This window comes from Nicotiana sylvestris, chromosome 3, assembly GCF_000393655.2.
Source record: "Nicotiana sylvestris chromosome 3, ASM39365v2, whole genome shotgun sequence".
NCBI classification, from domain to species: domain Eukaryota; kingdom Viridiplantae; phylum Streptophyta; class Magnoliopsida; order Solanales; family Solanaceae; genus Nicotiana; species Nicotiana sylvestris.
The window spans coordinates 157,865,610-157,882,933 of record NC_091059.1 but is presented as its reverse complement, the minus strand read 5'-3'; the positions used below and the strand labels follow the sequence as shown (position 1 = coordinate 157,882,933).

Genomic DNA, 17,324 nt, shown 5'->3' with positions numbered 1-17,324 from the left:
TGGTAAGATGCAAAACAAAATGAAATTAATTTGTTATAAAATTGTGTTGGTGCACTGGAATATTGGATTCAAGTACTTGTGCAAAGTTTGTTTGAATGGAAAATTCCATCTGCTGTCATTTTCAAGAACTGGTGTTTAATTTTTGTTTTATTTTTAAAAGTTGAGCAAATATAGACCCAGCGGCATATATCTCCTCCTCCTCCTCCAATTTAGCTCAAATATAGGGCGACGAGACACAACTAATAGATAGTTACTTGAAGGACACGTTGTTGTATATCATTTAGAAATTTACTTTGCGACTTTTATCTTGATAAAGGCATGCATTATATGATTGGTTCCTTTACAATTAATGCATATCCAATCAATAAGTTTGGATTAAGTAGACGTATTGAAGGCTAAGAAACTTCATAATTGTGGTTGGTATACGCATTTCTGCTTATACTGAATTCTTCTTTTGCGGCTTCAGCGAAGTCTAAAGTTTTGGTGGGATCGAAGGCATTTTCGTATGAAAATATGGCATTTGCAATGCCAAGTTGGGCATAATTAAGATGAAGTTATGGCAGTTGCAATTCCCAGAGTTCGTTGGCCGTTGTTATAGTTGAATAACAGATGCAAGTTTTGTCAATATATTATCCATCAAAGCTCGTAAAAAGTTAAAAAGATTGATAGAATAATGATAGTAAAAAGTCTTGTAAGTCCAGAAAAACTTGTAAACAATTGAATAATATATATAATTTTGCCAATCCGACATAACTTGAGGTCAACAATTTGTACAAGTTATCCATCCGGCGGAACTTTGCGGATAATTTGTCTCAAAATTATGCTTTGTTCGGTATTACTTGTGAATAAGACAAGTTTTGTTAATTTTGGCAAGACTTGGGCACCAAAGTTACGTGTCAAAGCTATTTCTACACAAATTTTTAAATTACGCCAATTGTTTCTGCTTATGTTCCTACCTTTTCTCTTACAATTTGGGATAATTATGACGGTTTGTCAAATGTGAAAAAGACAAAACATTCATACTTTCTCAAAATTCAAAACTTTTTGTGTGTTTGGCTTATTTCTTCATTCATGATTTCGATTCAAATTCGTTCAGATAAAAAGGACAAGAATCACATATCCGAACACTTCAGAAGTTCCTATTTGACTTATTCTCAAGATGTGCTTTTATTTCATTGTTGCTATCTATTCAAAGTGAAATGTTGCAGCCATGACAGAAACTGGCCAAACATATACTTATTGATCTTTTCACCGGGAGTACCCTCTACTAATTAACCTGAACATGCTTGTGCAGTTGCATCAACCATCTCCTCACTCTCAATTCCAGCATTGCATATGTTGGCGATACCACGTACATGTTTCTTCCCGTACGCGGTTAATTTTCCACAGTGTGCCTCGAATGTCTTGACCTATTCATGAGTAAAGACTAGTCACATTCTCAACAAACGAACTAAGTAACAGAGAAAGTACCACAAAATATTAATAATTAGGTTGACTACTTACATAGGATTTAAGGCAATCCCAATCGTCAACAAGTGGTTGTCCAGCAGGTCGAACACTCTGCAGCACCTCATTACCTTTTTCGACTCCAAACAGAAGCTCTCCAAGACGTTTTACGTTGTTATCCACTTGACTTCTTTGTGCTACAACCTCATTAAGCTTCCGATCAGCTTCAAATTCCTCGTTAGTGCCTTCAGGAGCACCTTGGTACTGTCAACATTAAGAAAAATCGAATCAGTTTTTTTCCTATCTTATAATACGTGCAACACACATACCAAGTGACCAGTTAAAATGAATCGGAATCAATCATGTGGGCAAGGAAGAAAAAACAACATACTTTGGATGTCAAGTAGAAAAGTTCAGTGTCACGTTGGTTCACATTTTCTGAGGATGTCAAGAATGACGCGGCATCCATGGGACCGGGAGCAGCTGCCATGGGACTGGGAGCTTGACTATGGCTTGTGGAAACAGAACCCATATACTGGAAAAGAGCATCAACACTTAACTCCATATCACCATATTGCATGACATGGGAACCATATGTTAGGTTGGCTGCAGTTCTGCTTGCAATCTGAGCATGTCCATATGATGAAATCATTAGTTTTCCTTTAGAACAGGCAATACAAGAAAGCATGAATCAATATAGCATAAAGTATTTGAACCTGTGACAATATTATGATCTTCAAGTTTTTGAACAAGTTGCTTACAAATATACATTAGTTGAAAGTATTACTAGCTCTCTTACCCTGTCATACTGGTTATCCAACGTTGAAGTTTGTCGATCTTGGACATCACTGTTCAGAGTTGCAAACAGCAATCAGTTTGGGCATAATTAACGAAAGATGATTTTAAATGTCATCTTGTAAGTTTAAATCTTGAATCAGACTCTCGAGGGGACAAGAATAAAGTTGTGCATACCTGTCTTCCATCCAAGCAACACTGTACAAGTCTCCCAAGCAAACACCGTCAAACTCGGGAGGAGGACACTCAACTAAACAAGCACCACGACCCAAACCACAATACGTTCCCCAACTGTTTTCATCTGGTTTTGATGCAGTCGTGACATAGATATTTAGACCTTCGGGAAGAAGACCATCAAACATGCTTCCCGACTCACAAGCTTCCAAGTAAAATACCTAAAAATTTAGAAACATCATCCAACATAAAATTAGACTACACGTTTCACTGGAATAAAAAAATTCGTGCCAACGAAACGATGGACTTAAATAGTAAAGACCGGCATAAGATAGTTACCATTTTACTATATGTCCCAGAAGCATGCTTCTTTTCCAACACGTTAATCAGATCGTTCGCATAGACAATTCCAGTTGGCATTGCTGGTAGTTGTAACAAAAGCATGAAACAAATACTTTGATTAGTTTCCAGTATGATAAACACCAGGTGATATTGAAGATAACAAAATTAGTGAATGATAATAAAAAATTTGGAATTCCCACAAGTAAAACTTCAATTTAGTATGTGAATCCATTGTGACAACAAACATATTAAACTAGGCAAAAGTTATGCGGAATACAAAGAGAAATTATGCGAGGAAGCTACTTACAGACAATTCCAGGGCCACCATGATCAGTATAATAGATGAAAATATTGTCATTTGGGCCACTGTCCAAAATTTTCCCACTACCCCTAGTGATACCACTTTTGTTGGCAAGTATAACATTGAAAAAATTGTCAGCATTAACATCTTCACCCACATAATCCTGCCTCAACAAAAAAAAAAACTCATAAGCAATTACACGTTATAATCTTGGGGATAAAATTTAAGGAATTTTAGCTCGAAAGAGAAAAAAACAAACCTTAGGAATACCTTGATAAACATCTTGACCGTGTGGGTTATTGATGAGGACTCCAGGTCTGGGGTTCTCGCTATTGTTAGCAATATCATCGTACATGAATACGATGATGTTTTCATCTTTCAGACCTCCTTTCTTCAGTAATTGGTATGCGTGACATACATCAGCCTGAAAAATAAAAAATAACATTCATATTTCTCTAGCGTAAAATTATAGTTTTTGTTTTTAATCTTTCCTATGATTTACGTATACTTGTGATAGTAGGCGATATAGTTGATATTTACACCTTAATATGACCATACTTTATTGTTGTTTTATAGATAAATTGCCAACAAAATGCTCTAAATAGTGTTCTTTTGTTTAGCCGGGAATATTATAGGAGAGGAAGCAACATGGAGTGTTTTGGAGGCGATAATGTGAAGAAACACCCACTCGAGAAGTACCCGAACACAAAGAAGCATAAATGGCCTGGGCAAGAAGGCCACCGCGACCGCGTTGGCACCGCGGTGAACCGCGACAGGTTACTGAAGTGAGGCAGAAAGGTCAGCTTTCACTGCGGTCGACCGCGGTTGGCCGCGACCGCGGTGCACTGTTCACGCAGCTGGAAGTTTGAGGACCAAAGTGTAATTTCGGGGAAACTTTTGTAAAACCCTTTTAAGCTTTAGAAACTCGCCCAACTGAAGGGGGAAGCTAATTTTAGACTACTTTTAGAGGAAGAACAAGTGTGAGAAGATCAACAAAACATTAGAGTTTTTCTATCTCCTTTTAAGTCTTGCAATTTTACTTTATGAACAATTTAGTAGTTTTATCTTGTTTTGTTATGAGTAGCTAAATACTTATCTAGGGTTGATGGAACCAATTATTGGTTGAAGTTTTGACTCAAGTTGTTATAATCGAGCCGGATTTATGATATGATTGTTCAACTATGTTTTGTATGGTGATTAATTGAATGGGTCCTTGATTAATCGTGTCTAACTACCTTATATTGCTTGAGAAAGAGTATTAGCTTAGACAGCAGTTGAACAATACCACTTTTGGGTAATTGAAGAGATTCATTACTTGAACTTAAAAGTGGGTTTAGAGATAACAAAACTTTGGTGGGATACTTTAGAGTTGCATAACTATTGTCAGCTAGAGTAGTTCGAGAGAATGCTCAAGTAAATTGTTGTAGTTGATCGAGAGATAATTGTGATAACCCATAGCTCTTAATCCTCATAGAGTATTATGGCGAGATTATAGCGGAAGGGTCAGGACCTAAACTAGCAATTGGAGAAATCACTGACCTAGACCTTTTTACCATTGAATTATCTTTGTTTTAGCTTACCGTTGTTTTTAATAGTAGTCGAAGTAGTTAAACAAAAACTCAATCATTATTGATCAAAAAATCTTGCATCTAAAGATTGATTGAGTTTATAATAACATTGCCGAAGAGGGTAATAGATAGGTTAGTTCCTTGAGGATTCGATTCCGGACTTAAAAACCGGATTATATTTGCAGCGACCGCTTTGTCCTTTAAAATGCATAGTTGGGTGTTATCAAATTTTGGCGCTGTTGCCGGGGAACTAACGGTGTTATTTATTACAACTTAAAAGTAGTGTTAAAATTATTAGTTCAAATCAAATTTCAAAGGTGTTAAACAAATTTTCATTGAAATTCTAACGTTTGAACTCTTGTGGAATTCAGGTGTATACATAGAAATTCTTCGAGGACTGGAGAACTTCTTGAAGGACTTTCAGACCCCGAGAAAACATTTAGGGCATTGAACCATGCCAACAGGAGGATCCAACAAATACAACAACCACACCAGCTTGAATTTGACATGGGTGACGTAGAGAACTTCAACGGAATCAGGGATAAGCCAGCTGACCCAAACGTCAGAGTGGTGACACCTCTTGTGCCAGAAGCTGCACTTTATGATTGGGCTCAACCCACAGCTGACAACCTGGCAACTGCCATAGTTGTGCCCGCAATTCAAGCGGAGATATTCCAGATCACCAAAAACATGCTGCATCTGCTGCAGAATAAGGGATTGTTCTCCGGGTCACACATTGAAGACCCTCAGCAACATTTGAAAAATTTTCTGTCAATATGTGTGACTCAAAGGCAGCCAAATGTGACCCAGAAGCTATCAAGCTATTACTGTTCCCGTTCTTTGTGACTGGGGAAGCTCAGACTTGGTTGAATTCGCTACCAATCAATTCCATTGTCACCTGGGAGGAATTAGTAAAGCAGTTCCTAAATAAGTTCTACCCGCCCAACAAGACTGCAAGGCAGATTGATGAAATAATGCAGTATAAGCAGCAGCCGACTGAGACCTTGCAAGAAACATGAGAAAGATTTAAAGGGATGCTGGTGAAGTGTCCTCACCATGGCATTCCTGACCAGATGCTTGGCCAGAGATTCTACATGGGGTTAGCTGACAATCTAAAGGCCAATGTGGATGCTTCAGCTGGAGGTGCATTTTTGAGTAAGACATTCACCAAGTGCAAAGTCCTTCTTGACAAGATGTCTTAGAATTCGGGGTGGATGACTAGAGGGACAACACTGGCACCCATAGTGCATTCAGTTCCTCTTGACCCAAATAATTCGCATGCAAAAAACATGGCCACACTCATGACTCAGATGAGTATTTTGTCAAAGAAGATAGATGGGATGGGTACCAAACAGGTGCATATTGTTGACACGACAAATGAAGGACTGTGTACACCTTGTGTTAATCAGTCTTATGTGTGTTCATGGAGCAGAGAAGGTGAAAATCAAAGGGCAAGGGAAGATATGAATTATGTTAACAACTTCGGGGGTTAGAGACAAGGAGGACATCAGCGGAGACCGACATCAAATCAGCAATACAGACCTAACATGCCTCAGCCTGGGGGCATGCAAGTTTAAGGCCAAATGTTGCCATACCACCAGAGACAACAGGGCTACCCACAGCAGAACCAGCAACAGTTGACATATCAGCCACCTCCTCAGCAGCAAGATAACAACATGGTAGAGATCAGGGGGATGCTCTAGCAACTCATTGGGATAAATGGTAAGATGCAAGAAAAGTTGGCAGTACATGATTCAGCTATAAAGAACATTGAAACTCAGTTGGGGCAGTTGTCTATGGCTTTAAACAACCGCCCCAAGGGAACATTGCCAGCGGACACAAATATTAACCCCAAGGAGCCAAACCCGAATCAGTTGATGAAAGTAAGTCTTCGGAATGGGAGAGATTTAGACAAAGATCAAGAGGTTGCACAAGCCAGCAAAGAGACTACGCCAGCCACTCCAATTCTACTAGAGGTAGATGAACCATCTAATCTGACTGAAGTGGTGGTTGAACAAGGTCAAGATGAAAAGGGTAAGGCTAAGGTAAATGAACAAGCTACAGAGCAGGTGGTGCCTTTTGTGCCATAGAACCCCAACAGAGAGAAGCCAACAAACAGTGCACAAAGGGTGATACCAGCACTATTCCCTTAGACACTGGTAAAACAAAAGAAGGAAGATCAATACAAGAAATTCATGGAGATGCTGTGTCAAATTCAGTTGAATATTCCTTTGATAGATGCCTTGAGGGAGATGTCAGGTTATGCGAAGATGATGAAAGACCTAATGTCATGGAAGTTTAATTTTCAGGACCTATCCACAGTGACTCTGATGCAGACCTGCAGCGCAGTAGTGACCAAACCGATGGCTCAAAGATGTCAGACCCAGGTAGCTTCACTATTCCATGCACAATTAGGAGTTATGCCTTTGCAAAGGCATTATGTGATTTGGGAGCCAGCATAAATTTGATGCCTCTGGCTGTATACACCAAACTGGGCATTGGCAGAGCTAGACTGACTTTGATGCTGTTGCAGCTGGCTGACCACCTGGTAAAAAGGCCTACTAGGATTCTTGATGATGTGTTGGTGCAAGTGGGGAAGTTCGTGTTCCCTGCAGACTTTGTTATTCTAGACTGTCAGGTAGATGAGGAGATATCTATCATTTTAGTAGGCCATTTTTGGCCACTGGGAGAGCAATGATCGATTATGAGACTGGGGAATTAAAAATGAGACTGAACGATGAAGAAGTCATATTCAATGTTTAGCAATCGAGGAGACCCAGTGAATATGCTAATTGCTCTCTAGTGGAGGCAGTGGATATGATTCAGCAAGAAGATGATGTGACCCTGACTGCTAAAGATCCATTGGAGGCATGTCTGACAAATTTAGAAGAGATGGATGGTGAAGGGTTAGCTGAGTGGGTCATGGCACTTGAAGGCCAAGGATTATGGAAAAGGGACCCTCAGTTCGAGTCCCTGGAGTTAGAAAAAAGGGCTACACCTCCAGCAAAGCCATCAGTAGAGGAACCACAGCTCCCAGCTCACCTCAGGTACGTTTTCTTAGGCCCTAATTCTACTTTGCCTGTTATTTATATCATGCGGTTTGCTAGATGTGCAGGTAGAACAGCTCTTACAGGTACTGCAGGAAAGTAAGACTGCCATTGGCTGGACCATGGCAGACATAAAGGGTATTAGGCCAGCCTTCTATATGCACAAGATTCTCTTGGAAGAAGGGCAAAAACCTTCTAGAGAACATCAACGAAGGCTGAACCCGAACATGAAAGAGGTAGTAAAGAAGGAAGTGATCAAATGGTTAGATGCGGGAATCATCTTCCCCATCTCTGATAGCAATTGGGTCAGCCCTGTCCAATGTGTGCCGAAAAAGTGGGCAATGACTGTTGTGCAAAATGAGAATAATGAGTTGATCTCAACTCGCACAGTCACGGGATGGAGGATTTGCATAGATTACCGAAAATTGAATACATCCACCCAGAAGGACCACTTCCTCTTGCCCTTCATTGACGAAATGTTGGACAGGCTGGCCGGGCGCTCGCACATTTATTTCTTGGATGGTTATTCGGGGTACAATCAGATATCAATATCCCCCGAAGATAGAGAGAAAACATCATTCACTTGTCCGTATGGCATCTTCACCTTTCGGAGAATGCCTTTTGGGCTTTGTAATGCACTGGCGACATTTCAACGGTGCATGTTAGCTATTTTCATAGACATGGTGGAGGATATTATGGAGGTCTTTATGGATGATTTCTCTGTGGTGGGAGATTCATTCGAGGTCTGTCTTCACAACTTAAGAAGAGTGCTCAAAAGATGTGTGGAGACAAATTTAGTGTTGAATTGGGAGAAGTGCCATTTTATGGTACAGGAAGGGATAGTCCTGGTACATCGAGTGTCCAGTAAAGGAATTGAGGTCGACCATGCTAAGGTTGACGTGATTGAAAAACTACCACCGCCCACTTTGGTCAAGGCCGTGAGAAGTTTCCTTGGGAACACCGGGTTCTACAGGCGATTCATAAAAGATTTCTCCAAAATTGCTAACCTATTATGCAAACTCCTTGAAAAGGATCACCCCTTTGTGTTTTCTAATGATTGCAGGTTGGCATTTGAGGAGCTGAAGAAGAGATTGGTGACTGCACCTATCATTGTTGCACCCAACTGGGAGCAACCATTTGAGCTCATATGCGACGCAAGTGACTACACCATAGGAGTAGTCTTGGGGTAGCGACAGGGTAAACTGATGCACCCGATTTATTATGCAAGCAGAACACTGAGCGGTGCACAACTCAATTACACAGTGACGGAAAAGGAGACGTTGGCTGTTATTTTTGCATTCGACAAATTCAGGTCATACTTGATTGGTTCGAAAGTTATTGTTTATACTGACCATGCAGCAATTAGGCACCTGATAGAAAAGAAGGAGTCAAATACACGCTTGATTCGCTGAGTTCTTCTGTTACAAGAATTCGATCTGGAAATAAGTGACCGAAAAGGGATAGAGAACCAAGTAGCTGACCACCTCTCAAGGTTGTAAGGAGCTGAAAAGAAGGTAGAGGTTGAGGATATAACAGAGACATTCCCGGATGAACAATTACTGGCAATGACAATGGAGAAGGCACCTTGGTTTGCTGATATTGCTAATTATTTAGCAAGTGGTATTGTACCTTATGAACTCTCCTCAATTCAAAAGAAAAAGTTCTTTTGTGATTGTCGATATTATTATTGGGATGAACCCCTATTGTTTAAAATATGTGTAGATAACATGATCTGGCGGTGTATCCCCGAGAAAGATCAACATTTTGTTTTGCAGGCTTGCCATGCTTTACCATATGGTTGACACTTTGGAGGAATTCGGACAACAGCTAAGGTGTTGGAGTCAGGCTTGTACTGGCCTACTCTGTTCAATGATGCCCATGCTTGGGTCAAAAGCTGCGATGATTGCCAAATGACTGGCAACATATCTCGTAGACACGAGATGCCAATGACCACAATTCAAGAGGTGGAGATTTTAGACATGTGTGGGATTGACTTCATGGGGCCATTCATCAGCTCATATGGTAACACGTACATATTGGTAGCGGTTGACTATGTCTCCAAGCGGGTCAAAGCGGTGGCTCTCCTGACCAATGATGCTAAAGGGGTACTAGATTTTCTGAAGAAGAACATTTTCACGCGTTTTGGTACCTCAAGAGCTATACTCAGTGACGGCGGAACCCATTTCTTCAATAGAGCATTCGCACGGCTGTTGGAAAAATATGGAGTTCGTCATAAAGTGACCACCCCGTACCACCCACAATCGAGCGGGCAAGTTGAAGTGTCCAACAGGGAGATTAAAAGTGTCCTCACAAAAACAGTGAATGCAATAAGGTCTGACTGGGCAAAGAAATTAGATGATGCATTGTGGGTGTACCACACAGCCTTCAAAACCCCAATTGGTATGTCACCGTACAAGTTGGTGTTTGGCAAGGCATGCCACCTCCTAGTTGAGCTAGAGCATAAAGCACTTTGGGCATTGTGGCAGTTAAACTTAGACATGGAGACAGTAGGTACTAACAGGATCACTGGATTACATGAGCTAGAGGAATTCAGGTTCCAGGCCTTTGAGAGTGCTAGATTATACAAAGAAAGGCTGAAATTAATGCATGATAAGCACATCTTGGATCGAAACTTCAAACCCGGAGATCTAGTGTTGTTATACAACTCGAGATTGAGATTATTCCCAGGTAAGTTAAAGTCCCGATGGTCAGGACCCTTCAGAGTGGTGCAATTGTTCTTAAGTGGAGTTGTAGAGATTGAATCAGAAGATGGGACAAACAAGTTCACAGTAAATGGGCAAAGGTTGAAACATTACGTTGGAATGGCTGAAGAAAAAAGGGATAGAGTAGTAATCACTTTGGAAGATCCCCAGTACGCGGATGAGGAATGATGATCAAATGCTTACGTCGTGCCGCGACGTTAAATTAGGCGTTGCGTGGGAGGCAACCCATGAGTGTGTTGTTAGTGTGTTCATGTAACTTCATATATATATATATAAACAGCGCTAGCACCGCAACCGTGGTGAACCGCGGTGGAAGGCAAACATTCTGCCTCAGATTTTTCACCTCACCGCGACCGCGGTGGATCGCGGTAAACCGCGGTGAAGCGTGAACTTTCTGCCTCTAATTTTTAAACCCACCGCAGTCGCGGTGGACCGCGGTGGGTCCCAGGTAATTTTAATTTTTTTTATTTTTTCCGTTTTTCTTATATCTTTTCCTCCTCTTTTAATTCTACAACCCAAACTCCCCCCTCTTAAACCCAACATACCCGATCCCCTCCCCCATATTTCCAATTTCTCTCTCTCTCTCTAAATCCTAACCCCTCAAATACTCTCTTCTTCTTCTTCTTCCCTCATACTAACATCCCCCAACTCCATTCCTCTCCTCATTCTTCAACTACGGTATGTTCCTCACCTCTTCTTTCTCTTTTCTTTAGTATTGTGAGTATTGTGTTGTAGTTTATGTAATTTATATTGTGTTGGGATCTAATTGTTGTCATACTCTTTTTCTTCTTGTTTTTGCTTTTAAATTTCGTTTCTGAGTTTGATTGGTGAAGGGGCTGTGCATTGCATATTTGAATGGTGTTATTGGTGGGTGATTGAGTGAAGTAAGTGTGGGGTGTGTTGGTGTGGTAATATACTTTATTGGGGAGGAGCTTTGATGTACCCATGAGGGCTATATGTGTCTGGATAGTGCCCTACTCACAAGGAGTTTGGGAAATTGCCCCATTGGAGATATAAAGAGCTATTGTGACATGTTTATGGTGAAGTCTAAGTAACCATTCATAGTCACATATTTTGCGCACTCACTAATAGGCGTTTCGTTGTATGACAAGTACAATGAGTTCTCCAGGAAGCGACGAAACACCGGACCCTCCACTAGTGGACCGGGGGGCTCCTCACAAGCTAGGAGCCAAGCCAGTGCACCTCAGTTCGATAGCACTCGGTTTGTATCCAGAGCAGCGGAGGATAGGTACAACCAGAAAGCAGCTAAGAAGTTACAACCTGAGGTGCACATTGATCGAACGGCTTTGGAGGTGGAATGCCCCAACATGTTTAATGAGCTGAGGCGGTGTCAGATGGACATCTTCTTCGAGGTACCGGAGGAGGCTAATGTTCAACTAGTAAGGGAGTTCTATGCGAACTTGCCGGAACATGAGAGTGGGGTTGTGCTGGTGCGCAATACCCCGGTAAATGCATCCTTTGACACCATCCGCAGGGTATACAGGCTGCCTGTGTTTCAGGGTAAATTTGATCCTTATCGTACTTTTAGTGGAACACTGGGCTTGTGGGGCATTCTTCTTGATACTATCTGTGTGCCGGATGGAGAACACCTATGGATCAAGCACAGGATTACTCTCAACTTCCACTTTCTGAATTGGGAGGCTAAGTATTGGCTCACCATTGTCAACAGTCGATTGTTGCCATCTAGCAACACGATAGATGTTAATCTACCACGGGCGTCCACAATCCCCTGTTTCATGTCCCACAGTGATTTTGATGTGTCCTGGCTCATCCATGAAGAGATGTTCATTAGATCCCCTGAGCTAACCAAGGGCCACTACTTCCCTTTGCTGATCACCCGGCTGTGCCGTATTGCTCGAGTCCCTGAAGACCCTCGGGTTTATGGGAGATTGCCACTAAAAGTCCCGTTTCGGGCGAGAAAAACTGGAATTGGACGAGAGCTGGTGGTGAATGTTGATGACTCTGATGATGATTCATCTGATGATGATGATGATGATGCTGAGGTAGCTGAGGTTCCCCTTCCTCCGAGAGCTGATGTGGCAAGACCATCACAGCACCGCCAGAGCACCCGTATGACTACTTTGGAGCAGGATATGGCTGGGTTGCGTACCTTAGTCACTGATTTGGGTGTCCGTGTTGATGTGGTGGCTGAGAGACAAGTGAAATCGGAGAAGAAATTCTTGGGCTGGTTGAGAGCGCTGGGACGTGCGTGCAACGTGAACCCAGACATTGTCTCCGATCAGGAGTGAGCCTTCAGGGAAGTTCCTTCACCTCACTGTTCTTTAAATTTTAAGCCATGGGGACATGTCTTCATTTTAAGTGTGGGGTGGGGATATTTCATTGTATGTTTGTAATTGTAATAATTGACTGTTTAATTTTTCTTGTTTTGTCTTGCCTTGATTGTTTTGATGTAGAGTAATAGTTTATTGGAAAGCTAAAGTAGTAAGTGACTTGTCACGACGATGGATCTCTTTCGGCGGGGTTCTTGAGGGACTAAGTCGGAAAAAAAAATTAAAATATGGAGACTCTTCCTGATGAGGATCCTTTAAACAATTTTCTTGAGGGAAGTAGTCTAGAGAAAAGACTAAAAAGATTTTTTATTTTATTTTTAGGTAGTGTATTAACTCCCCCTTGGTTTTTCTTTGGGCCACGGTTCTTTTCCAAAGGTTTAGCTTGAACCGGATATAGGTAATTTTTGTGTTTGTTCTTTTTAGTTTTAGGTTAGGATTAATGGGCTACGAGCGAAAATCGATTTTTTACACTTGAACACAATAGACACTAGAGTCTAACGCCTAGCTTCATTGGTTAAATCCTGTTAGAGTGCCTTAAAATTGTACGTTTGTATCTAACTTGAACACTTAAAAGAGAATGTCTTGATAAACCAATCCGGAGTGAGTCACGTGCCATGTGTGTGTGAGTTTTACTATGTTCCATGTTTCATATTTGATGCCTAGAACTTGCCCTGTGTGTTTGCAAAGCGAAATAGTAGTTTCTTTCAGTTTTAGAAGTGATATAGGCATTTCTTTATTGAGCCAGATATATAAAGTAAACTCACCTGAATGAAATACATCGTAGTTAACCCCGTTGAGCCTATAAGCCTATTTTTTGGCAACCACATTGCGAACCTTACCCAATTGTTTGAATAGCTTGTCGTGTGAACCCTTTTACCTCCCAATAAGCACTTGAAAGGTAATGAAAATATGCAAAAGTAAAAGTGTGGGGTGGTTGTTTGGTCTTTGAGTGGAACCATTGAGATAGAGAAAAGGTGTGGAATTTGAAGCATAAAAGAAAAAGCACCATGAAAAAAAAATATGGGTCATAAACAATTATAATGGTTGATAAGTGGTGGCTTGTACAAATTGCACCTAATGGATGGGGATGTTTTAAACAAATGAGGTGGAGTGTTTGGTTGGCACAACTATGATCTTTAAGTTTAATGTAATTGTATTAAAAGTGCTTAGGGAGGTTAGTCACTATATCTAAATATATCCTACCCGTCTCTTAGATTACATTACAACCAAGTAAAGTCCTGTTGATCTTAGACTGAATGGGCTCAATCAGTAAAGTTTTACACTACGGGCAAGCCTATGTCGCATCTTTGTGGCATGTGAACGTTCTTTCTGAGAGTGAGCGAATTTTGTCTATCTTAGTTCCTACTTGTTCTAATTATCGTTGTTATATGTGGAACTACTCTCTTGTGTGATGTGAGGGCATGTGATCCACAAAGGAAAGGTAAGTCTTGACTCTTGTATAGAGTAGTTTGAGTAAGTACAAATGTTGCATGGTACAAAAAGTTTGACTCTTGAGGTAAAGGTTGTTCACTACTAGGTGCAAATTGTTGTAAAATATTCATGGTGTTAGTCGTTAAAGGAAAAGCTTAGGGAAGAAATTTTGATGGAGTGTGGTGGATTGCTCGAGGACTAGCAATGATTTAAGTGTGGGGTGTTGATAGTAGGCGATATAGTTGATATTTACACCTTAATATGACCATAATTTATTATTGTTTTATAGATAAATTGCCAACAAATAGCTCTAAATAGTGTTCTTTTGTTTAGCAGGGAATATTATATGAGAGGAAGCAACATGGAGTGTTTTGGAGGCGATAATGTGAAGAAAAACACCCTATCGAGAAGTACCCGAACACAAAGGAGCATAAATGGCCTGGGCAAGAAGGCCACCGCGACCGCGGTGAACCGCGGTTGGTTACTAAAGTGAGGCAGAAAGGTCAGTTTTCACCGCGGTCGACCGCGGTTGGCCGCGACCGTGGTGCATTGTTCACACAGCTGGAAGTTTGAGGACCAAAGTGTAATTTCGGGGAACCTTTTGTAAAACCCTTATATGTTTTAGAAACTCGCCCAACTGAAGGGGAAAGCTAATTTTAGACTAATTTTGGAGGAAGAACAAGTGTGAGAAGATCAACAAAACATTAGAGTTTTTCTATTTCCTTTTAAATCTTGCAATTTTACATTATGAACAATTTAGTAGTTTTATCTTGTTTTGTTATGAGTAGCTAACTACTTATCTAGGGTTGATGGAACCAATTGTTGGTTGATGTTTTGACTCAAGTTGTTATAATCGAGTCGGATTTATGATATGATTGTTCAACTACGTTTTGTATGGTGATTAATTGAATGGGTCCTTGATTAATCGTGTATAATTACCTTATATTGCTTGAGAAAGAGTATTAGGTTAGACAACGGTTGAACAACACTACTTTTGGGTAATTGAAGAGATTCATTACTTGAACTTAAAAGTGGGTTTAGAGATAACAAAACTTTGGTGGGATACTTTAGAGTTGCATAACTATTGTCAGCTAGAGTAGTTCGAGAGAATGTTCTAGTAAATTATTGTAGTTGATCGAGAGATAATTACGATAACCTATAGCTCTTAATCCTCATAGAGTATTATGGCGAGATTATAGCGGAAGAGTCAGGACCTAAACTAGCAATTGGGAAAATCACTGCCCTAAACCTTTTTTACCATTGAATTATCTTTGTTTTATCTTACCGCTATTTTTAATAGTAGTCGAAGTAGTTAAACAAAAACTCAATCGTTATTGATCAAAAAATCTTGCTTCTAGAGATTGATTGAATTGATAATAACATTGCCGAAGAGGGTAATAGATAGGTTAGTTCCCTGAGGATTCGATTCCGGACTTAAAAACCGGATTATATTTGCAGCGACCGCTTTGTCTTTTAAAAGGCATAGTTGGGCGTTATCAACTTATTTTTGTTCAGTTTTACTATCTTTTAACGTGACATTAATTATAAAGTCTATACTAAATTTTAGCTCCTAAAGTTGATACAAGCAAAAGGTTTAGGAATATCTGATTATTTGAAATTATTTTGGAATGACTAGTCCGAAATAAAAGATCAAAGATGAGATTTTTTTTTAAAACGTTTTTCATACATATGGGGGAGGGGCAGGGGAAGGCAATTGGGAAAGAGGATTACAAAGTGAGGCAAAAGTTGAGTTAATTAACCAACTGAACTATTAAGATTTTCCAAAAAAAATAAATTACTCATAGAGTGACTACCTTTGGAGTTTTTTGGTTGGGACACTTTGGTGTCACTATTAATTTTTTAACCCGTAATTGAAGTTGAGAAAAGAAAAACCCTACCTGAATTTTAAAGTTCACTCATCAGGATTTTTTTCGTAGCAAGAATTTTAAAGCATGGAGCAGTTATGGTGATCGTTAGGATTTTACCACAAATTCTGACGAATAACCAGAATTTTTCAGTATTATGGTTGAAAATTCAGGTGATGAGGTGATCGTTATAATTTATTGTGGTTCAAAATTCTGGTGATCATCAGAATTTTTTGTGCTTTAAGATTTTGGCGAGTACTTCACAATTCTAACGAGCGTATTTTAAAATTCTGACGCAAGGCTATTTTCTAAAATAAAAATTTAATGGGATCAAAATATAAATAATGGTTTAAAAAAGTCCATCCAACATAATTTTTTTTGTTTGTGAGAAGTTTCTTATCCTTTCTACTCTACGTGGTTTTATACATGGTCATTTCGCCGTTTGCTATAGAAAAATAAATGAGGAAGATAGGGACTCTATCGGTATAAGGTCTCAACTCTAACTCAAGTCTAAAAATAAGCATGTTTTAGTTCAAACTTGTGAAGGAATGTTTAACAATTTGTAAAGTAACTGATAATGTTATTTAACCACCATAATGACAATTATAACATTACAAAGCTTTGGAAAATTAATTGTATTAACAAAAATTAGATAATTTAGAGGAAATATAGTTGGTATCGATGATAATAACCTGGTGCCTGTAGTTCCACCATCCATTGGAGCCAGCAACTAGTACAGCCCATTTGGTCCCTGTCGATTCTTCTGTTAAGAATCGATTGATACTTCGACCTTCAACACTAGCCCAAATTGAGAGAAGAACGAGGAATACGACATATCTAATCATTGTATAAGTATTATTTTGAGGTTAACCAAGAAATTAAAACACTCAAATAGGAAGGGATCGATTATTGAGTTGTATGAATTGGTGTATGAGAAATTAAATTTATAGGAGTTCAAACTCCTCTAAGCCAACACTAGAGACATACACAACGTAGATTTCAAAGGTTTAAAGAGCAAATAACTATAGGAATTCACGAAAGATGTCTAGACATTGACAAATATTGCAATATATTTATTCTCCTTCTTTTACATGAAACTTATCTAGTATATATTCTAGTTCACTTATGACAAGCTAAGTTTTCATGTCGTTACCATCGATATATACTTATGTTTTCTTTTATTTCATTTTTTGTGTTTAGTGTAGTGATACACATAAATGACCAGTATCAAGTTTAACACAATGATAAGACCATTACTAGTCACCCGCATAAGGGCAATTAAAATAGATAATAATTAGAATTAGCTTATTTTTAGGCGTA

General features: G+C 39.7%; 1 protein-coding gene across 1 annotated transcript; it reads right to left on the bottom strand.

The window, feature by feature from the left end:
* Positions 1–1,143: 1,143 nt before the first annotated feature.
* Positions 1,144–16,849, bottom strand: LOC104231916 (vacuolar-processing enzyme-like). Its single transcript, XM_009784979.2, has 9 exons — positions 16,697–16,849; positions 3,318–3,482; positions 3,065–3,221; positions 2,755–2,837; positions 2,419–2,636; positions 2,246–2,294; positions 1,838–2,071; positions 1,504–1,710; positions 1,144–1,409 (listed from the first exon to the last, which is right to left on the bottom strand). The coding sequence occupies exons 1-9, from the start codon at positions 16,847–16,849 to the stop codon at positions 1,272–1,274; spliced, it is 1,404 nt and encodes a 467-aa protein (XP_009783281.1). The 3' UTR covers positions 1,144–1,271.
* Positions 16,850–17,324: the final 475 nt, after the last annotated feature.

Excerpts from the sequence above, each read along its gene's own strand:
- LOC104231916 (XM_009784979.2), bottom strand. The coding sequence starts at position 16,849 with ATGATTAGATATGTCGTATTCCTCGTTCTTCTCTCAATTTGGGCTAGT. Across the intron at positions 3,222-3,317 it reads TTTATCAAGGTATTCCTAAG|GATTATGTGGGTGAAGATGT; the intron begins GTTTGTTTTTTT and ends TTGTTGAGGCAG. Across the intron at positions 1,410-1,503 it reads GGGATTGCCTTAAATCCTAT|GTCAAGACATTCGAGGCACA; the intron begins GTAAGTAGTCAA and ends ACTCATGAATAG.